The sequence below is a fragment of the Grammomys surdaster genome, unplaced genomic scaffold (genome assembly GCF_004785775.1).
Source record: "Grammomys surdaster isolate TR1022 unplaced genomic scaffold, NIH_TR_1.0 229, whole genome shotgun sequence".
Lineage (NCBI taxonomy): Eukaryota > Metazoa > Chordata > Mammalia > Rodentia > Muridae > Grammomys > Grammomys surdaster.
This window is the reverse complement of record NW_021604674.1, coordinates 2459139-2483044: the sequence shown is the minus strand read 5'-3', so window position 1 is coordinate 2483044 and position 23906 is coordinate 2459139. Positions and strand designations below refer to the sequence as shown.

Below are 23906 nucleotides of genomic sequence, written 5' to 3'. Positions count from 1 at the left end.
TGATAGCTTTAATAAAACAGAACTGTGAATCCAACTTCTTGTCTGTTATCCTTTGTGTAATAGTTAAGAGCGATACCACCTCCATTTTAAGAGTTATTTTGAATAGTCCAAAGGCAGAACTGTTGTGCGTGTCTAAATGCCCTTTACAAATGTCCCAAGAAAGATACTTCTCCAGTATATGAGTTAATTAACTATATTAAATATATTAATAACTTTATTGCAATTGTACTGAATCATCATCTAAAAATAATTATATGTTTGGTCATAGCTCCTTTAACATTTCAAAATATTTGTTTGCAAGGTCTCAGCCCTGTAATATTCAGATATTTAAAGCAATTAAATATATTCCGAGATAAGTTCATTCAGTGATAACTACATGCATGGAAATCTCTCGGTTTTGAGTGATTACTGTTTTCATCCTTGAGTAAGAAAACAGGTTGTATGACAGAGGTGAATATAGCCCTTCTATGTGAAGTGGAAAATACCATACATTCCTTATATGGCTAAATGAAGCAGTGAGGGTAATGTACTATAATTACAATGTATGAGAATTTGGGACTTTGTACTCCTCTATTTTTAACAGTTGCTAGCATATGGTAATTCAGGGTCCTCAAACCATAGTCTTTCATTGCTAATACTAGTGATAAAAGAATGGATTCTAAATTTGCCAGTCTTGTGACCGAGGCAGCAGCAGGAAGATTCAAAAATGAAAATCTGGCAACCCCAGAATTATCTTGACTGTCTACTTAAATCTCTGATGCATTTTTAAAGTCCCGCCCCCTCTCCATCTCACAGACTCTCTCCCCTCCTCCCTCCCCACCTTCCTCTCTCTGACCTCAAATCCAACCAGAAGCATTTCTCCACTCTGCAGAGAATTTCTCAGGCTCCTGTAGAGACCTGAAATGCCAAGAAGCCATTAAATCACTCGGACGGCAGAACTGGAGACGAGAAAATCGGAGAATAAGCAGAAAACCCACAATCCTTAGAGTAATAAGAAGCAAACACTTCTAAACATTTCAGTAGGTTTTCACTTTTTTTTTTGAGTTAGGTTTCTAATATACCAGACTGGACTCGAACTGGCTAAGTAGTTAAGGCTGACCTTGAATTTTTGATCCTCCTGCCTCTCCCTCAGAGTACTAGGATTTCAAGCATGCGCCACCACGCCCGGCGATTTTCATCTTTCTAAAATCTGAGGTTTCTTTTATATTAAAACGTCTCCTAACAAAATGGAGTAGCTGCCGCTACTGAGAGGCCAGAGAATGATTGTGCAGCTGAGTTCTTCCAACAAATGCCAAAGATTTTGTCTCTCGAGGTTCGCTGCAGCCAAATGAAACAATCATCTGAGGCAAGAAGGCAGTTTGCTAATCAAGAGGGCTAAGTCGGTTTAAAAAATGTTTTTTTTAAGTGCCCCAGCTGGGGAAGGGGAAAGAGGGTCGTGTACCAAGTCTTTTTAACCTTGCTGAAGGACGCAGCACTATTTATTGACGTATGCAAATAACTGGGGGAGGGTGGTGCTTGGGAAAAAACAGGAACCAGAATCAGTTTCTCATTGCAGGGTGAACGCTCTGAGTTCCGGTGAAGGGGAAAGAGACGTGGCGAAATTGCTGTCTTTCTGTCTTATAAGCACATCTCTCACTAACACAGAAAAGGGACCGAGACGTCAGAAAGGGTGAAGACGCTCTCACAGTATTTTTAGAGACCTTGCTCGAGCCCTCCACCCCCCCCCCTCCCGCCCCGCAGCCCGACTTGTTCTTCTAAATGCGAGATTATGGATTTGCATTGCAATTGGCTAGTGGCGGTGGCACTGGATTTTCGCAAGTAAAACACCCGCCCGCTTCAGTGAGGGGCATTCATGATCACATTGACAATAACGCATCTCTCTTTCTTCCCGTTTCAGCTGCGCAAACCATGCAGGATGATTTACTGATGGACAAAAGCAAAACCCAGCCCCAGTCTCAGCAGCAGCAGCAGCCGCAGCAGCAGCAGCAGCAGCAGCCGCCGCAGCCGCAGCCGCAGCCGCAGCAGCCGCGGCAGCAGCAGCAGCAACAGCAACAGCTCCAGCCCGAGCCCGGTGCAGCCGAAGCCCCGTCCACGCCCCTCTCCTCAGAGACCCCCAAGCCCGAAGACAGTAGCGCAGTGCCGGCCCTCAGCCCCGCCTCGGCTCCACCAGCCCCCAACGGCCCCGACAAGATGCAGATGGAGTCGCCGCTCCTGCCGGGCTTGAGTTTCCATCAGCCCCCTCAGCAGCCGCCGCCACCGCCGCAGGAGCCCCCGGCGCCCGGAGCGTCGCTGTCGCCGTCTTTCGGCAGCACCTGGTCCACGGGCACTACGAACGCGGTGGAAGACAGCTTCTTCCAGGGGATCACCCCAGTCAACGGGACCATGCTCTTCCAAAACTTCCCGCACCACGTCAACCCAGTCTTCGGAGGCACCTTCTCGCCGCAGATCGGCCTGGCGCAGACCCAGCACCATCAGCAGCCGCCGCCGCCAGCGCCGCAGCCGCCGCAGCCCGCGCAGCCCCCGCAGGCGCAGCCCTCTCAGCAACGCCGCTCGCCCGCCAGCCCCAGCCAGGCGCCCTATGCGCAGAGGAGCGCCGCCGCCTACGGCCACCAGCCCATCATGACCAGCAAGCCGTCCTCATCCTCGGCCGCCGCAGCTGCTGCGGCCGCGGCTGCCGCCTCTTCGGCCTCGTCCAGCTGGAATACGCACCAAAGCGTGAACGCAGCCTGGAGTGCTCCGTCCAATCCGTGGGGTGGCCTGCAGGCGGGCCGAGACCCTCGCCGCGCGGTCGGCGTGGGCGTGGGCGTAGGTGTGGGGGTACCCTCTCCGCTTAACCCCATCTCGCCGCTCAAAAAGCCCTTCTCCAGCAATGTGATCGCTCCACCCAAGTTCCCTCGTGCAGCCCCACTCACCTCCAAGTCCTGGATGGAGGATAACGCTTTCCGGACCGATAATGGTAACAATCTGTTGCCTTTTCAGGTAAAGTCCCTGTGCTCTTGCACACTCCTTCCTGCTGCATGTTTCTCTCCTCTTCCTGGTTATTTTAATCGACCCACCCGCTGTTGTTTAGAAGGCACAGCAAATTCCAGCACCCCCCCCCCAAATCCTCTGGTTCACCACGACTATTCTACACAATCTGGGTGGGGGTGGGGACGAAGTTGAGGGGACACTGTGACTGCTTGAGGGTAGGAAAGGGTCTTTTTTCTTTCAGTTCATTTCCTCCTTCACTGTGCTTGTGCTTTTTATTTTGGCCTCCTTTGACAAATTAAGCCGCAAGTGTATAGTCAGGTGCGGGAGTAGTCCCAGAGGAGTAGGCTGAGATTCCAATCATTTTAAGTAGCTACACATTTTCAGGTTACGCAATCCTAGGTTCAAGGTGCCGAAAGCCGTCCACGCCCAAACCACTCTGGTTTGTTAACTGCCTTTGAATGGTACTATTTGAATTAGTTGCATATGCCCAACTAAACTAATGTAAACACATGTGTTTATGTCTAAGGTGCTGGAATCACTAATAACATTGCTCTGCCAGGAAAATTTACGAGTGTGAGATTCCAATGAACACTCGGAACTATAAGGGACAGAAGTGGAAAGAGTAGAAATTTTAGGGGCATCTATTCCCATGTTACTTAAAAGAAGGATTTAGAATTTTCTTTTCCAGAGGAGAGAGACAATAGGACACGACCTTCAGAGCCATATTGCAATGGAGTCTATTTGCTAACTAGCACTGAAATATTTAAAGCTGCAGTGTCCTTCACCAGTTGGGTTATTTAAGACAATGCAGATCAATTACACCATTTGAAACTGGGCAAAGTGAAAGTCTTGCAACTTTAATGAAAAATGAGTCTTGTGCCTTGGTATTAAATGCCAATGAAAAATCCAGGAAGTGCTCCCGACAAAACGATTGAATGGACAAAGTGTCCTTGTTTCTGTTGCTTTCTCATGTAGTCTGTAGCCACAACAGTAGACAGGATCCTGGGCGTTTTGGATCAGAAAGGGGTGCTGAGTGTATGTGTTCATTGGGAACCTTTGCTGTCTAATAGGCTCTTCCCTGGACCTGTGAAGTCCATAGGCTTCTAGGTTCCCTTGCAAGAGAAAGGCTGGGCGTGGTGGTAAAAGCTTGTAGTTCAGCACCAAGGCTGGGCTGTGGGATTGGGAGTTCCAGTTCAGTCTGGGTTTCTTACAAGATCTTGTCTCAGAAAGGAAGGAAAAGGAATCCTTTGGCCCCTGCTGACAGATGATAGATAGACTGGAAGTTTGACAGAGGTCGAAGGCCCCATCTGCTACAGATGGAGCCTTCAATTTGCTGGTCTTTACCTTTCAGATATTTGGGGATGGGTTGTATCATTTGACGGAAATGGGATTACTCTAGGCTAGATTAAGAATTTTTGTTCTTAACACTTCAAGGAGACCCATAAACCCCTAAATTGTGTCTAGGCGAGTTTTGTTGTTTGTGTTTGGGCTTTTTCTGGGCGTTGTTCCAGCTGGTGCCTAGTTTCTGCTCATGTTGAACACACTGTTAGTCCTAAGAAGAGACTTCAGTGAGCAAGGCTCTTTCTCACATGCTTTCAGAAGGCTCCTCCGGGAGTAGGGTGTTTTACTATTGAGGCATAGTTCTAGATTTTGGGACAGGCTTTCATATAGCTTATGCTTGACTCAGAGTGTGCTGTTCGCTGAGGATGACCTTGGACTCCCGATCCTCCTGCCTCCACCTCCTAGGGTTACAGACTCCTACCACTTTCATATCTTGTTTCTTTCCATTCTAAAGTTTATTTTCATAACTAGGATTAGTTCTGTAGGTGGAGGGAGGTGAGCAGGACAGGTTCTGCTGTAGTTGGTACTTGGAACAAGGGGCTGTCTGCCTTGACAGTTTCTCTTTTTATTCTGAGGCTTTCTATCCAAACCCACTCAGAGACGATAATCTAAATTCCTTCTTATTGTTTAAAGAATTTGTGAGTGTGTGTGTGTATGTATGTGTGTGTGTGTGTGTGTGTGTGTGTGAGTGTGAGTGTGTGCAAGCTCACATGCCTGGTGCATGTTTGGAGATCAGAGGAAAACCTTATAGAGTCCACTCTCTCCACTTTTATGTGAGCTCTGGCATCAAACTCTGGCTGGTTTTTAAGGCAAGGGTTTTTACTCTCTGAACCATCTTGCCATCCATATAAATTCTTAAACTCTCAGAAGTTTATTTAATCTGAATACAGTTTTTTTTTCTTGTTTATTTTGAGACAAGAGGTCTTTCTACATTGCCCAGGCTGTTGTTGAATTCCTGACTCAAATAGTCCTCTCACCTCTGCCTCCCAAGCAGGTAGGATTACAGTTATGAGATGTCGCATCTGGCTACTGAGTATGACCAATATTTATTAATTAACTTCTTAAATGGGGATTGGACTTTATGGTGATGCATATCTTTAATCCCAGCACTTTGAAGGCGGAGGCAGGTGGATCTCTGAGTTCGAGGGTAGTATCATCTACATAGTGAGATCCAGGACAGCTTGGGCTACACAGAGAAACCCTGTCTTCAAAAACAAAACAAAAAAGGGAAGAAAAACAAAGTCCAGAGGGAGGAGGAGGAAGAAGAAGAAGTTGGAAAGAATATAATCCAAAATGTCACCAATCTTGGGAGCCTGGGATATGGCTCTGTTGGTAAAGTGTTTGCCACAAAAGCATATGTGGACTTGAGTTTTGGTCTGAAGCATCCACATTAAGAACCCTGGGTGTTGTGGCACATGCTTGTAACCCTAGTATGCTGGAGATGGAGGCAGAAGGATCTCCTAAGGCTTTCTGGCCAGTGAGCTCTAGGTTCAGTGAGAGGACCTGGCTCAGAAATCTGTGAGATTTCATAGAGGAAGACACCAGACACTGACCTCTGGCCTCTACATATGTTTGAAAACTAGCTCACACTCCCTCCCTCCTTCCCTCCCTCCCTCCCTCCCTCCCTCCCTCCCTCTTCACCAATCCCTGGTATGAAGTAGCATGAGGATTGCTAATGTTTCTCAACAAACCGTTCGCCAATGATGTTTCTAAGGCCAAACACAATTGTATTTTGCACTTTTTTTGTCGTTGTGATAGATGGTAGTACTATTGAGTGGGCAAAAATGATCAAGTAATTTGGTTAAAATTAAACAATTTTTGCTTGGCTTCAAGAAAAATTATGTGTACTCTGTGTCTCATTTCTATTTCTTATTTAAAACAGTTCTTTAGGGTCTTTTTTTTAAAGATTTTTTTTTTATTTATATGTATTTATCTGTGAGAGTATATGCCATGTATGTGCAGGAACCTGCCTAGGCCAGAAGAGGTCATCTGAATCCCTAAAGCTAGGATTATGTTCAGTAATCTTCAGATGTGGGTGCTGGGCATTGAACCTGGATTCTGGAAGAGGAGTAAGTGCTCTAAGCCACTGCACCTCTCCCGTTAGACCTTTATGGTTTTTAAGTAACATTGTATTGAGAGTAGTTGGATTGAGTGGTCCACACTTATATTCAGTCAAAAGAGGTTGAGGCAGGATGATGCTTTGGCCACCATTGTGAAAAATCTGGGTTTCATTATTGTTGTTGTGTTTTGTTTTTGAAACAGGGTCTCTCTGCATAGATATTCCTGGCTGTCCTGGAACTCACAGAGATCTTCTTGCCTCTGCCTCCTACATACCAAGTGCTGGGATTAAAGGCATGTGCCGTTATGTTTGGCAAAAATTTGTTTGTTTGTTTTTTAAGACAGGGTTTCTCTGTGTAGCCCTGGCTTTCCTAGAACTTGTATTATAGACCAGGCTGTCTTCTAACTGAGAGACCTACCTCCCTCTGCCTCCCAGGTACTGAGATTAAAGACCCACCACAGCCTGGCAAAATCCTGTTTCTTAAAAAAAGTTTTAGATTCAGGAGTAGTAACTCATTCCTGTAACTTTAGGACCCAGGGGGCTAATTCAAGAGGTTTCCCATGAGTTTGAGGTCTTCCTGGGCTACAGAGTAAGATATTGTCTCAAAGCAAAACATTAGAGGTATAACTAGAACCAGAAAAATAACTTAGTTGTACTTTGGCTTGTAAGTTTGCCAACTTGGTTTAAGTTGTAACATGCCAACTATGTGTTTAGCCTGTAAGTATGTCTGTATACTACCTCCATGCCCTTGGAAGCTAGAAGAGGGCATTAGATCCCCTAGGACTGGAGTAACAGATGATCATGTCGGTGCTGGGAATTGAACCCAAGTTCTTTGGAAGAGTAGCCGAGCCAGTGCTCTTAACCACTGAGCCATTTCTCTAATGTCAAATATGTTTAAAAAGCAAAGCATCTCAGTTCTTAATGAGCAGAATTTCATGTTTGTGCATTTATTTAAATAGTTTTTCTAGGACTAAAGGTATTTTGTTTCTTTAGATTGAAAAGGTTTTCTTTGTGTTTTGTCTTATGAAACAGTTTCACTATATAGCCTTGACTGGCCTAGAGCTTACCAAAGTCCTCCTGTCTTTCTGCCTTTCAAAATCTGTGGTTAAAGGTGTGTATGTATCATCATGCCTGTCTGATTTTTGTTTTGCTGTTGTTTGGAGAAGTCTTACCATTAGCCAGGGTTGACCTGGAACCTCCCTTTTCCTGCTTCTTCCTCCTGGAGACTTAGATTACAGGAAAGCATCACAATACCTGGCCTAAATTGAGAGATTTAATTTATTGAATGCCAGTTTTCTAAAAGATCTTATCTTACTATTTATTTATTTATTTATTTTTTTAAATTTATTTTGACTTTTTCCAGGCAGAGTGTCTTTGTCTAGCCCTGACTGTCCTGGAACTCGCTCTGTAGACCAGGCTCCACCTGCCTCTGTCAGGAATTAAAGTTGGGCCCATTGGAGCTGTAGTTGAAGGTGGTTGTAAGTGACCTAACTCGTAGGTGCTGGGAATCAACTTGGGTTCTCTGCAAAAGTAGTATGTGCGTGCTCTTAACCCCTGAGGCATCTCTCTTGACTCTATTTTCAATTTTTAATCATTATTTTTTATTTTGAGATAGAGATGGACTATATAGTCCAGACTTTCCTGAATCTCACTTTATAGTTCAAGTTGGCCTTCAACTCATGGGAATCTTCTTCTGCTTCAGCCCCTAGAATGCTTGGATTATAAAATGTGAGCCACCAGCTACAGGTCTTTAATTTTTGTTCTTCTTAACAGTTTCCTGGGCTGGTGAGATGGCTCAGTGGTTAAGAGCACTGACTGCTGTCCTAGAGGTCATGAGTTCAAATCCCAGCAACCACATGGTGGCTCACAACCATCTGCAGTGAGATCTGATGCCCTCATATGAGTGTCTGAAGACGGCTACAGTGTACTTACATATAATAAATAAATAAAACAATCTTAAAAAGAAACTTTAAAAAAGATCTATATAAGAACAAACAAACAAACAAAAAAACCAGTTTCCTTGTGCCAAAAAAGAGACTTTCAATTATATAGTATGTCTATTTCCAAGACAGGTTTTTTTTATAGTCCAAGCTGACTTCAAACTTGGTTATATAGCCAAGGTTGACCAAGGTACTTTGTCTCAGCTTCCTGAGTGCTGACTTCAAGCACATCATTTGGGTTGCAATTCTACTTCCTTCTCTTTTGACATTTCTTACCACCACTTTAACAGCCATGTTAAGGTGGTTTGTTTTGTAAAGCAATCACTGTTTTCAGTGTGGCTTTCTAAACCATACGGGCTTTCTTATTCTAATAAACCTGTTGGGTTTTCCTACCTTGAGATGGCTGCTGCCTTAGGGATTACTTGTATCTAAAAACTGTTTCATTTCTGTAAATAAGCAAGGTTCTAAGATGTGAGTGACTTCACTGGGGTCATAGAATTAATGTGTCTGTAACTTCCTGCAGTGCTGGTGCTGTCAGAATTCATTTAAGTCAGGTTCTCTTTGGACTCCAAAGGGATTTTGTGATAGAACTATTTAATGAGGCTTCCATGTTTATTTTTTGTGTGCATATGTATGTGGGTATACTTGCGTATTTACAGGTTCCTTCACCCTTATGTATGGATTTGAAGGCCAGAGGTCAATTTTTCATGTCTTCCTCTATTTGCTGGTCATTTTAATTGTTGAGACAGGGTCTTTCATTGACCATGACACTGTTTTTGCTAGACTAGCTGGGCCCTAAGCATCTAGGATATGCCTTTTTTCTGCCTTTCTGCATTCCTAATACTGGGATTTCAGGCAGGGCTACCATGCTCACCTTTAACGTAGGTGCTGAACTCCTATTGCTCTTCTCCCTGTGTCCCAATTTCTGAGATTACAGTTGTGTACTACCCACCACTCTCAGGTTTGGGGGAGGGGTATCGGGAATATGTGGAGGTTGGGGAAAAACAGGGTCTTGCCATTCAGTACAGTCTAGTCTCAAATTTCTCCTACTTTGTCTGGGGTTATAGGCAAATACAACCACTCCTGGCTTTATTGAGGTTCTCTATTAGGTTGGTGTATCTTGATGATGTGTTTTGTCAGCAGAGCTCAAGAATAGTGGGACCTTCCAATGAGGGAACTACACACATGTACATTCTGTGTTATGAGGCAGGAGAGCCTATGTCTGTGAAAGGACTAGAACTGAGGCATGCTGTCTATGTGGTAAATTTAGATTTGAGCAATATTGTTGTCCAAGGAAGTTTAGAAGGGACTTTTGACAGCATTGAGTCTCTAACCATACAGTTCACTTTACAGAGTAGAAAATCAGGTTTCTTGTATGTGACTTGCCCAAGTTCAGGTGGATAGATTATGTCAAAAGTAAGATTTGGATTCAACTCTGTGTCACAATTATGTGAGCAAATTATGTGAATATTTCTTTCTATAAAATGGAAATGATGATAACATATTTTGAGTTGGGTTGCAGTAATTGTTACTGTCATGATGATCGGTGTCTCTGTGTAAACATATCACAGTATAAATGACCAGTGTTTTCATTTAGTGCCATCTATTCAATAACTCCAAAATTTTGTGTGATGTTATTTATTCTTTTTTTCTGTTTGCTTAGGATTGTGTTGTCATAATAGGATGAGTTCATAATCACAATCTAAATATCTCAAACTACTGTATAATACCATGTATTCTTTCCTATGATCGTATTCTCCCATATGATCCTATATGTTCTTTTTTCTGTGTGATAGTATTCTCAGTTATCCAATCCTCTACACCTGGTGGTGCAGTTGATAATGCACCTATGGGCCGGGACCTATGTCAGTCATTTCACATGTAGCTTCTTTGAGGTGGAAGACTGTTGTCCTCACGATGTTGATTGGGAAATTCAGGGCCAGTACATTTGCATTGTTTGCTCAAGATCTTATAGATAGTAATTTACTAATTTGGGATTTGAAACCAGGCACTTTGCCCAGTGGGGTACACCGTTTTAATAACAGCACTCACAGAAGCAGATAGATAGATAGATCTCTATGAGTTTGAGGCCAGCTTGTTCTCCACAGTGAGTTCCAGGACAGCCAGGACCTTGTCTCAAATAAAACAAAACAACAGAAAATCTAAGCCCTCTGCCTCCAGTCATGGCTGCTCTTACTCCTCTGGACTGCCTCTGTACATCAGTACAGTGTAGATGGAAGGCACATAGACTGAACTTACACTTCACCTTAGCAGGGTCCCTGGAGAGTCAAACATTTTTAAAATTATGTCATCCAGTTATATAACAATAAAAATGTTATTTCTTTTTTTGTTTTTTTTTGTTTGTTTTTTTGTTTTTTCGAGACAGAGTTTCTCTGTGTAGCCCTGGCTGTCCTGGCACTCACTCTGTAGACCAGGCTGGCCTCGAACTCAGAAATCCGCCTGCCTCTGCCTCTCAAGTGCTGGGATTAAAGGCATGTGCCACCACTGCCCGGCAAAAAAATGTTATTTCTAAAGTAAATATTTTATTCAAAGTTGCATCAGAAATCAAATCTTTGACATTTTTGAAGAGACTACAGTTATAGTTGTTAGTATTATATAGTACAAATTTCTTTCTTTCTTTCTTTCTTTCTTTCTTTCTTTCTTTCTTTCTCCCTTTCTTTCTTTTTAAGACAAGGTCTTGCTTTGTCCCTCTTGGCTGGCTTGGAACTCTCTACATATATCAGGTTGGCTGGGATTAAAGATGTGTTACCATGTCTGGCCCACACAACTTTTTAAAGAATAGTTTATTGAGAGTTAGGTGTGGTGACACACATCTTTAATCCCAGACTGAGATAGGTAGATTTCTCTGAGTAAGGCCAGCCGGGTCTACATAGTGAATCAAGGACAGCCAGGACTATATAAATAGACCCTGACTAAAAAAAGAATAGTTTATTGAATATACTGTAGACAGCAGTGGGTGGACAGTAACTAGTGTACCACCTGTAGCTGAGGCTCTTTAAGGCTCTTTAAGGCTTTATAGAAGTAAAAGAAGAAAACTATATTGGTGATACACACATTACCACTTAAATTAGTAGTCACCAATGCTTTCCCTATTAATTTATATATTTTTGGAAAATTTTCCAATTATTTCCCATCTTACATCTTTATTTCTTTTTTGCCTTGTTCCAACTTAGATATGATTATAGAAAATTCTATCTTTTTTAGTTTGTATTTAGTTAAATGTCAGTGTTAATAAGAAATTCCTTACATGAGTTGTGGGACAAAAAATGATATTATACACATTATCCATTATGTAGCTTGGTAGAAATATGCATGCCTTGCATGTGTGAAGCCTAGGTTCTACCTTCATCTCCCAAAACATTTCAAAATAAATATGTTAACTCAGAATTTTTATATAGTAAACATCTGTTTTGTTTTTTTTTTTAATTCTCCCGTAGGAACAACAAACAAAGAAATGGGGCTGAGAGACAACTCTTGCTGAGGGCAGGGCTGCAGCTCCAGGGTGCCTATCACCTTTGCCCTCTGCTGGCTCTAGCACTTATGTCCACAAACCTACACACAAACCCAAATACATACATTTAAATAACTAAACCAAAACAAAAAGCTCCCAGACATCTTCCAAATTAACTACCCTTTCAGGAAGCAATATTAACCATCTAGTTTATATTTGTCTTAAAATAAGGATAAAAGGAATGATATTTAAAAGTGAAGTTCTCCTCCAATTGATTTCTTTGTTGTTGAGACCAGTTATACAGTCTCATGGAGCCCAGGCTGACTTCAAACTGTATGTATCTGAGGATGGCCTAGAATTTCTTCCTGCCTCTGTTACTCAAATGGTAAGATTGTAGGTGTGCACCACTGAGCTTGGTTTTCTTTTTTTTTGGTTTTTCGAGACAGGGTTTCTCTGTGTAGCCCTGGCTGTCCTGGAACTCACTCTGTAGACCAGGCTGGCCTCGAACTCAGAAATCCACCTGCCTCTGCCTCCCAAGAGCTGGGATTAAAGGTGTGCGCCACCACCGCCCCGCTGAGCTTGGTTTTCTAGTTTTTAATTCTTATTGATTCTCTAATACAAAACTACAGAGGATCTAATCAACCCCAGGCTGTTTCAGAATCCATTATTATGTAGTTGACAGCAAAGACTAATTATCTATATTCTATCTGAAAGGTTCTGGGAGAAGATGACATGGTTTAGTGCTTGCCACTCATATGTGAGGACTTAAGGTCAGTATCTAGCACCAATGTAAAAGCCAGATTGAAAGCTAGAAGGTGGTAGATAACACATGCCTTTAATCTCAGTACTCAGGCAGAGACAGCAGAGGCAGCAGAGGCAGGCAGCTCTCTTGAGTTTGAGGCCAGCTTGGTCTACAGAGTGAGTCCCAGGATAACCAGGACTACACAGAAAAATTCTGTCTCAAAAAACAAACAAATAAACAAACAAACAAACAAACAAATGAGCCAGACTAAAAAAAGTCTGCCATATATGTGCAGACTTATCCTTACACAGGAACACACACACACACACACACACACAAACACACATACACACACACACACACACACACACACACACACACACACACACAGACACCAAGTCCAACTCTTCATATACAGAAAAGAGAGGTGAGGCTAGGAAATGCTAGATTTTTCTATGCCTCTGAAACATTAGGAATTTAAATTGTATATTCCAAAATTGCATGTTGAAAAGTGGTTAACTTTTGTATAAACTACGACTTTGCAGTGAGTTAGTATAACAGTTCCTTAAATACAATGCTTAAACTATCTGGCCTCTGAATTTGATGCTCTTTTCTACTTTGTAGCCTTTTCCTTTGGCCGTTTGGAATGAGGAAGACATTGACACTGTGATGATCAGAGAAAAGTCACTTATCAGTGATTCTTTTCCTTTATCTCTGTGAAAGTGGAGAGAGACTGCATTCTAGTTTATTTTATGAGAGAAATGACAGTGCTATGAAGATTTGATACTATTAGCTATTGTACAAGTACTGTTATATCTCTTGGACACCTCTGAAATTGTAGTCCAAATTCAAGCTCAATGGGAGAAAGGTTGTTCGTGTTTTATAGTTCAGAGTAATACTCTGATTTCTGTAATTAGAGAAGTCCAGCAGGTTCTTCCTATATTATGGTCACTGTTTGTTGTTTTAGAGACAAAACTCACCCTAGAGCTTGGGCTGACCTGGAATTCACTATGTAGCCTAGGCCTTGCAATTTCTCTTAGCCTTAGGTTTTATCTACCATGAGAGGGAGGGGAGGGGCCCCGTGCATGGTCACGTTCTTGCACATGGGTGTTTGAGATGGTCTCACAGTGTAGCCCTGGATGACTTCAAACTGTGTATAGCTCAGGCTGTTTGAACTTGTAGTACTCCTTCTACCCTCGCTTCTTGAATACTGAGATTAGAGGCGTGTACTACTGCACTTGGCTCCTTTAGTGCTCTTTATATGTGCTGGATAAACTTCTTTGTGTGAAACTACTCTAATAGTTGAAATAGGAAAGCACTAGTGAACTAAAATACTATAATAACTCAGATCCCTGGAATAAAGCCTATTTTTCTTTCCTGAGAGGACTATTATGTAATTCTCAGAAATTCTTGGAAGAGAGCCACAAATGAGCTTTTTATATCATTTGAAATGATCATACAATTAATACACACAAAGGAGAGGAAACATCGTGTGCTATGTATGCATTGCTGTGTAGTCCAGGACTTGTTAGACAAGGTACCTCCTATGTTAGATTCCAGAGTGCTGGGATTGCAGATATGCACTACCACACTTAGTTGAAATGTTCCCTTTTCTCTCACTATGTAGGGCAGACTGGCCTTGAACTTATATCTACCTGCTTCTGCCTCCTGAGTTCTGTGATTAAAGGTGTGTATACCTTGTCCAGCCCAATCACCTTATTCTTTTGGAGTTAATTTATTCTGTCATGCTGATCTGGTTTATTCTTGACTTCCCAAGTCATGTTATTAATAATAGAACTGAGTAGAGTTAGTGTCAGGATGACTTTAATAACTGAGAAATACTTAGATAACTGATGATGGCTGAGTGGGTAAAGGAGCTTGCTACAAAAGCTTGATGATCTGTTTTCTGTCTGAAGAACCCACACACTCAAAGGTGGAAGGAGAGAATCAGCTCCATAAAGATGTTCCCTGGCTTCACATGTGGGCCATAGCAAGTGCTCTGCCCTTAGGTCTCATCATGAACACCAACACAATAGTAATTAATAAAACTGATTTAAACAATCGTAAGGAGATGTGATGGTTTGTATGTGCTTGGCCCATGGAGTAGCACTATTAAGTTTAGCCTTGCTGGAGTAGGTGTGTCACTGTGGGCCTGGGCTAGCTTCCTGGAAGCCTGTATTCTGCTAGCAGCCTTCAGATAAAGATGGAGAACTCTCAGCTCCTCCTGCAACATGCCTGCCTGGATGCTGCCATGTTCCCTCCATGGTGATAATGGACTGAAGCTCTGAACCTGTAAGCCAGCCCCAATTAAATGTTGTCCTTTATAAGACTTGCCCTGGTCATGGTGTCTGTTCACAGCAATAAAACCCTAACTAAGACAGGAGAAAATGCTGGTTTAACAGTTTAACTAAAAGCAGGTGATAGTAGGATCTCTCAGCTAGACAGCCTCTTCAGTATGTGAGACTGGGAAACAAAGTTATAACAAAGGATTTAGAATAGTTTTAAATCTACAAACAGTAGAAATTTATTTTTCATAGTTCTTGGGATAGAAAGTTTGATCAACACTGTCTTTGTGAGGGCTTCTCTGCTTCTTTTTTTGTTTGCTTGTTTTTTTTGTTTTTGTTTTGTTTTTATTTTTTAAATCAAATCATAATTTTTACTTGTTCACACAGGGGTTATAAACACATAAAGGCAGGACATGGGGAAGGGGATGACACCGGAGCATGGGTGTTCAGGGGGAGTACAGATATCTTTCAGAACAGGGTATCAGGGTGAAGGTTTCAGGGGGCAGGTCACTATGACTCTGCCTATGATTCACTTGTCCTTATCTAAGTTGGTATTATCCACCAAGGCTACCTATTTACAAGGTCTATGACTACCCAAGCTGGTAAATTTCCACAAAAGCTTCCTGTTTACAATAGCTTATAGCCATCTGCTTCAATGTTTATCCACAGAGACCCAAGACTTGGTGTTAGCATGCATGTATGATAGGCCTATTGCTGATTTTAGGCCTATGGCTGATTTTAGGCCTTCAGTGTATAAACAGGGCTGCCCCTGACATCTCCTTCCTTCTCTAAGTATAGAAGGGCTGTGGCGATTCTAATCTTGTGAAGGTGGGGATAGAGGCCTGACCTCCAGTGTCCAGTGAGGCATGAGGGCCATACCCATCCCGATGTCTTTTTCCTGGAGAGGGGATAGTTTTGACATCAACCCCTATGCAGTCAGGCTTGTCCCTCAGGGAACCCAGAGAGATATTTTTAACTTTTATTGGTATTCCCTTGCAGTGCTTAGCCTTGCAGCCTAAGCAAGAATTCAGATCGCCAGTCAGAGGGGGTTCTGGGTGGCCCCTCTCTGTTAGGTCTAGGGGCGGAAGTCCCTTCTTTTAGGTTGGGTGGAGATGGGTTTTGGGAACACCTTGGATAGAGTAACAACCTTATCTTGAGTCTTGTGGTCCTCCATAGCTAACTTATGATAATGTATCTGAATAGATTTTGCTACCAAATTATTTATCTGTTGTTTCACAAAGTTAGTCAGCCTATTTAAGGCCCAGGGGTCAAAAGAAGTAATCATATCACATGATCATAAAACTAGATGCTGAAAAAGCATTTCACAAAATTCAACACCCCTTCATGATAAAAGCCTTGGAAAGATCAGGAATTCAAGGTCCATACCTAAACATAGTAAAAGCAATATACAGCAAACCAGTAGCCAACATCAAACTAAATGGAGAGAAACTTGAAGCAATCCCACTAAAATCAGGGACAAGACAAGGCTGCCCATTCTTCCCCTATCTATTCAATATAGTACTGGAAGTCCTAGACAGAGCAATTAGGCAACACAAGGAGGTCAAAGGGATACAAATAGGAAAGGAAGAAGTCAAAATTTCATTATTTGCAGATGATATGATAGTATACTTAAGTGACCCCAAAACTTTCACCAGAGAACTCCTAAACCTGATAAACAACTTTAGCAAAGTGGCTGGATATAAAATTAACTCAAGCAAATCAGTAGCCTTCCTCTACTCAAAAGATAAACTGGCTGAGAAAGAAATCATGGAAATGACACCCTTCACAATAGTCACAAATTATATAAAATACCTTCGTGTGAATCTAACCAAGCAAGTAAAAGGCCTACATGACAAGAACTTCAAGCCCCTGAAGAAAGAAATAGAAACAGATCTCAGAAGATGGAAAGATCTCCCATGCTCATGGATTGGAAGGATTAATACAGTAAAAATGGCTATCTTGCTGAAAGCAATCTACAGATTTAATGCAATCCCCATCAAAATTCCCACTCAATTCTTCACAGAGATAGAAAGAGCAATTCTCAAATTCATTTGGAATAACAAAAAACCCAGGATAGCGAAAACTACTCTCAGCAGTAAAAAAAACTTCTGAGGGAATCACCATCCCTGATTTTAAGCTGTACTACAAAGCAATAGTGATAAAAACTGCATGGTATTGGAACAGAGACAGGCAGGAGGATCAATGGAATAGAATAGAAGACCCAGAAATGAACCCCCATACCTATGGTCACTTGATCTTTGACAAAGGAGCTAAAACCATCCAGTGGAAAAAAGACAGCATTTTCAACAAATGGTGCTGGTCCAACTGGAGGTCAGCATGTAGAAGAATGCAAATTGATCCATACTTATCTCCTTGTACAAAGCTCAATTCCAAGTGGATCAAGGACCTCCACCTAAAACCAAATACACTGAAACTAATAGAAGAGAAACTGGGGAAAAGCCTTGAACACGTGGGCACAGGAGAAAAGTTTCTCTGCTTCTTGATAGTGGGTATATTCTGTGTTCTTGTGTGGAGGAAGGGGAGACTTTAAATCTTACTTGAGTAATAGGGCCTGAAGACTGATGAGGGAGGTGAGTATTTTAGAAGAAGCATCTTAGTTCCCTGAGCCCCTGCTCACTATTCAGGAGTTCTAGATCTTAGGTTTCAATTCATCATCAAAACAGCAACAACAACAACAACAAACTTTCCATATTATAAAAAAAAAAAGATCTGGAAAGAAAATCTTGAAAGTTTATGAAGTTTCATGTTTAGCAAATAAATCAAGTAAAGCTAAAGTGTGTATATATATTTATTTAAAAAACTGAATGTCCCCAGAAGTGCCTCTTTTACAGTCTGTTTTCTTCTTTTAACTATGGGCTATAAACTAGGTACCAGAGGACTGAAGTGAGAGGTTTACTGTCTGCTGCAACTGCATCATTTGTGGTTCCCTAATGGAGTCAGATAAAGGGGAGTGAGCTGTCATGATATTTTTGTTAACTGCAAAATTTACATTGACTTCTTTTTGTCATGTTTGCTCAAAATCATCATTCATGTATTCTGTCATTTGGGTATTGTATCACTTTGGTGGTCCTCTCCAGAGAGAGACAGCTAGCACAGATTCAGTAGACCAGGAGGCCAACACTGGCCTCGCTCTTCTCAAGGCATCATCTTATTTAATTTTTTTTTTTTTTTTTTTTTTTTTTTTTTTTTTTTTTTTTTTTTTTTGGTTTTTCGAGACAGGGTTTCTCTGTGTAGTCCTGGCTGTCCTGGAACTCACTCTGTAGACCAGGCTGGCCTCGAACTCAGAAATCCGCCTGTCTCTGCCTCCCAAGTACTGGGATTAAAGGCGTGCGCCACCACCGCCCGGCCCTTATTTAATTTTTATGCGTTCTTGTGAATTAGGGATAATGATCCTCACTCAGACTGTGAGGCAGCAAAAGGAATGGAAGCTCAGTCCCTGTAATGTTGTTGTCGGTCTTCAGCTCTTTGTCCCAGTCTTGTCCCTGTCCCTTTACTTAGACCTCCAGTTCCCCCCAGCCCAAGAGCAATTTTGTCTCACTCTATTGTATGTGAGGGCTCTCTGCCACATTAGAATGTGGGGTACACAAGGGCAAGGACTTTTTTACTGCAGTGTCCTCGTAGCCTGTGGCAGTAGCCTGGGAGACTTTAAATACATAAGTATTTTCTGCAATACATAAGTATTTTATTGGTGAGCTTACATGTAGTTAGCAATGAAAGATAATTTAACTTCTGTAAACACTTCCTGGCTTACCAGGGCTTGGTTACTAGGGATGAAGCGGAACCATGTTCTGGTCTTATTCCACTCCTAGACATGTATTAAAATAGAAAATAATGAGGCCTAAAATAGACATACCCACAGAGAGTAAATACATGAACCAAAGGAAAACAGTGATTACATTTATGTGGAGTGCTTGGGAAACTTTCAGAAAATCTTCATAGTTTAAAGTATTTTCAGTTTTTTAAAATGATTTTTGAAAATAATCACCTTTACATACTGAGCCATCTTGCTGGTCCAGTTATCCATCTGTCCCTCCATTCATCCATTTACCCATCCATCTACCCACCCTCATATCTGTCCATTTGTCTATGTGCCTGCCCACCTGTCCGTCCGTCCATCCATCCATCCATCCTTCTCTGCCTCCTTCCCTTCATCCATCCATCCTATCTTCCTTCCTTTTTTTCTTTATTTATTGTTTTTTATTTTTTTGGAGTCTCACTATATACTCTGCTTTCTGAGTACTGGGACTAAGGATAACTACAACTATGCCTGGCTTCAGTTGTCTTTTTTATGTATATGTATTATGAGATTGACATAGTAGAGGGAATTTGTGTACATTATTCAGATCCTTTTTACAATTTTATATCATTAGATTTATGAAGATTTTGATGACTCCATACTACTTCATTACAAGAATCAATTCCAGTTGCCAAAATGTCTTTATACTTAGTATATTTAGATTATTTCCTGGTGCATTTTAGATTTTGGAGTCCTGGGTCCTGCTTTTCACATTCTTTAGTTTTTAATGACTAAACACAGTGTCATAAATGGCTTCGACCATCTCAGCACTTTATGTAGAACAGAATGGGTGGAGTTCCATAGTAGACAAGAGAACGGATTGGAGCTGACACCGTGATTCTTTGTTGAGCAGCAGGAGGAGCAGGTGCATCAACAAGAAAGAGCATGGTGTGCTGAGCAGAGCAGAGCAGAGTTGGGTCAGGAGTCAGGCAGATGAGTGGTGTGGCAGGGAAATAGGGAGGGCATTGTAGCATCTGCAGTTTCAACATTGGTCGTGCTGGGGCTGTCAGCCGTACACATGCATTCTCTACCAGTGAGCTGCACTGCAAATTCACACTGAAGAAAGACTTTGTAAAACTTACTGATTATTTGTGTGTGTTCAGGTCATTACGACACATGTGTGGAAGTTGGAGGACAACCTTGAGTCGGTTCTCTTCCTTTCACCTCTTTGGGGTTCTGGGGGTTGAATCCAGGTCATCTGACAAGCTCCTTTTTCTACTGAGCCATCTCATGGAGGGACTCTTAAGGTGAGAAGCATACTCACCGTGAGGCTTTTGAGTTGATGACTGAAGTGATTACATTTTTTCTTCAGAAAGATTACTCTGGGATATAGGTTGTCAGGAACTAAACACAGGGGAAAAATCAGTTGGTTGAAAGGAAGGAATGGCCTCAAGAAATAACTAGGAGGTACACTTATGTGTGGGGAATAGAAAAGGGGGATGTACCTGTAATGGCTCCAGGGTTTAAATAGTTGGGAAAATAATCCAGAGGTGAAAGTGCTTAATAGTGGCAGATAAGAATGCCATGTCTTATAAACCAGCTGGATTTTAGGGCAGAGGAATTACCGAAGAGAAGGCTGTCATGTTTGCAATCTTTAAAAAGGGTGATTTGTCATCTAATGTGCTCGTGCTTTTGTGTTGTTCTTAATACATTACTGGTACAAATGGCTTCATGGCCACTGATTAAAACACTACATTTTAAGAGAAGAAATAAGTAGCATTCTAAGTCAAGAACTTTTTTTTGGCCTGATTTTCTAATACCTTGATAATTTTGAGTTTGTTAGTTGATTAGTCATTTTGTTTGTAGATTATAGCCTGGCACTGCAAAGAACTGTAAGTAATTGCTTACCAATCAATCATATGGGAAGATCATAGAGAATTTAAAAAAATGAACTTGGCATGTATCTACGTGTTTATTTATGAATAACAGGGTCTCACGTAGTCCAGGCTGCCTCAGACTTTCTGTGTAACTAAGTATGACTTTGAATTTCTGATACTTCTACCTCTGTTACCTAAGTACTGGAGTTGCAGGTGTCCACTACTGTGCCCGACTAGGTGAATTTTGATACAGCACTTCAAAGTAATGCTTGATCAGACACTGCATTGCCTGTTCAAGATGGAACTTATCAGGGAATGAAAAGGAATGTATTTATTTATTCATTCTTTTTATTCCTAGAGTCTTCCATAGCCAAGGTTGGCCTTAGACTCACTGTGTAAGACTGACTCCTGCCCTCCTGCTTCTTTTTATCTCCAGGAGCTACAATTGGTTATGTGCCACCGAACCAGATTTTAGAATCATTTTTATTTAAATCTAGGTCATGAGTTTATCAACAATTTTGAATCAAATTAAAATGGTTGGTTATTAAAACTGCAAAATACAACCTGAATATTTTGAACTATTCAGCAATATTGATGAAAAAGTCTTTTACAATGTTTGTTAAATTAATCTTTGCTTTGATTTTAAATGGAATAAAGTGGACAGAAGTCCTGTTTGTTTCCATACTAGTGTTTTATGATACTATTTTAGATTACAAAGTTAAACCTTAGATTTCTGATTTTTTTAAAACGTTTTAAAAAAGGTAAATTCTTCAAAGGTTTGGATTGGTAAAATTCTGGGGCTTGACGTGGGCACTGGTTCGCCACATTTTCACATCCTCGTCTTCAACATTCCAAAGACAGTGACCAGAAGATAGCGGAATTACTGCTTTAGATCTTTCTGCTTTGTTCTACCTGTTTGCCAGTGTATTCAGTTTTACCCATCAGCTCTGGAGCAATGCAGAACATGAAATGCTTTTTCAGAGTAGCTATTTTAAGACAAGTGAGTCATGCAGGTATAATATAAGATTTTCTTTTTAAAATATAATGAGATATTTGATATTCTAATTTAGGCTGAGGTTCTGTTAAATGTGAAACATGGAAAAAATTGAAGGCCTGGAGTGAGGAGGAAAAGGAGAACATGTCTTTAGTGAACACATTCCTCAGAGTGAGGACATTCCTTCTCACTGTGGCTGTAGTGGGGTGAAGCAGGCCAGGGCTGGGTCACCCATCCTATTACAGGGATGTAGATAATAGCAAATGGACTAAGTACGTCCAGAGCAAAGGACAGAGAAGACAGTGAATAAGATTCAGCAAAGAGGACAAAGCTAAGTGAAGGGATGCTTCAGCTTTTGTTACAGTGATTAAATATTCAGAAAGTCAGCCATTTTATAGGGCTAAGAAGCTAAGCAGTTGCTCATTTTATATTCCTTTCTTTTCTTTTTTTTTCTTCAAGCAAGCTATAGGCAAACAAGCTTACATCAAGCATTTATATTAAGAAACTTCTCTTACAGAGTGTCATAAGCAAGTTCAAAACCCAGCTTTTAATCTCCAGTGGCATAATCATAATATTCATGATGCCCCTAAGACACTTGATATTTGTTCTAAACCATCAAAGGAAGAAATACAGTATGTTCAGCATAATTTGCCTTGTATTTATTATCAATGATCTAGTCCGATGACTTCTCAAAGAAATAATTACTGTAAAAAGGAGACCTATGTGGAAATGAAATGGTTACAGTAAGTTTTAGCAGCATCAGCCCGGTTGTGCTGCAGTAATGAAGTACCATGGCCTGGGCAGTGGATAGTGAACATTTACTTCTTCGTAGCTGGTAAAGGTGCCTAGTTTGGTGTCTGGTAATGGCTTATCTGTTTCCAAGTGGGTTTCTTGCTGTCTTGTCCTCACAAGAGGGTGATGTTATATCCTCATATGGCAAAAGAGACAGAAGACAAAAAGTCCTACCCAGGCAGGTCCTTGCCCTGTTTCTAGTCCACTATCATTTCTGAAGTTGTTCCACCACTTGGTATTACCACAGTGAGGATTCAGTTTCAGTATGGGTTTTTTAGGGTATATTCAGAGCATAGCAGCTGAGATGGATAAAAACATTTGTATTGCTTGAGAGTACTGTGTTCAGTGGTTGAAAACAAGGCATTGGTATAGGTGTGTGTGCGTGTGTGTGTGTGAGAGAGATTTGGGTGATAAAATCAGCTTTTTTAACAAGTTAGTCTTTTTGTTATGACAAATATGTGAAAATAACTTAAAAGGAGGGACGAAGGATTTCTGTTTATGGTTTCGTCCATGATTGATTTGCTGCAGTGCTGTGTGCCATAGGCAAGAATCATGGTGGCAAGAATGCATGGAGAGGGAAGTCACTTACACAACAAGGTACTGTTGTGTCAAGGAAGCAGAAAGAGGAAGATAGGAAGGGGTCAGGGCAAGAAAAGGACCTGCTCCCATGGGTCTTCCTCCTCCACGGAGGCCTTATCTCTCAAAGTTACTAAAATCTCCAAGATGGAGGTGAGCAGCTGTGGACCATGGCTCTAACGTAGGAGCCTGTAGAAAGCATCTCATTCAAACTTAACAGCTTCAAAGATGAAAAATAAAGATGGCCTTTATTTCTGGATTTTATATGTGGCTGTTGGTTAGAGTCAAATGGCAAGGTGTGATTCCTTCTTCCCTGAAGATGCTGGAGTTTTGCTAACTTGTCACATTGTTATCAGCTTTAGGCTAGGAGATTTTACTCCAGCTGCTTAACTTTAAATTGAGTTCTGTGGCTGTAGGAAAAATGTAGTGGAGACATCCATATTTTGTGTTTGATATAAAATCCTAGTCACTTCTGCTTTGAACTATTTATGATCAGGTATAAAATCATAAAAGTAATTATTTTATAGAGTCTAAAAATGTATACCATGTTTCTTGCCTGTTTGTGAGATTCAAGTTTCAGTAAAGTTGATTCTTTGTATCTAACTTATGGTCTTGTACTCTTGTCATATCAGGAATCTTAGTGCCCATATGATTTGCTCGTTTGAAATAAGATAGATTATTATTTTAAGTATGGATTTTTACTTAGATACTATAAAATCACAGGACAGAATAACTATGTATAAATTACATAGTCAACTAATGCTTCTTTTTTTGTTGTTTTTTATTTTTTGAGACAGAGTTTCTCTGTGTAGCTCAGAGATCTGCCTGTCTCTGCTTCCTGACTGCTAGGATAAAAGGCATGCACCGCCACCACCCAGCTCCACCTCCTAGCTTTAATGCTCCTTAAATATACCTTAAAGAAAGAAAAGCACAATTCATTGTCTTCTGTCTAAGCTCCATGTAAAGACCAGCAAGGAGTGAGTGTCTGAGGTGGGAGTGTTAGTGTATGGCAGTGAATGTTAGTGGAGTGAGTGTCTGAGGTGGGAATGTTAGTGCAGTGAATGTTAGTGGAGTGAGTGTCTGAGGTGGGAGTGTTAGTGC

General features: G+C 41.3%; 1 protein-coding gene across 1 annotated transcript in view; it reads left to right on the top strand.

Moving 5' to 3' along the window:
- The window catches only part of Cpeb3 (cytoplasmic polyadenylation element binding protein 3), a 183262-nt gene that overhangs the window by 34627 nt on the left and 124729 nt on the right, over positions 1-23906 (top strand). Inside the window, exon 2 of the mRNA XM_028773477.1 lies at positions 1898-2979. Within this exon, the coding sequence (XP_028629310.1) occupies positions 1909-2979 (1071 nt within the window). The 5' untranslated portion in view covers positions 1898-1908. The remainder of the gene's footprint in view (positions 1-1897; positions 2980-23906) is intronic.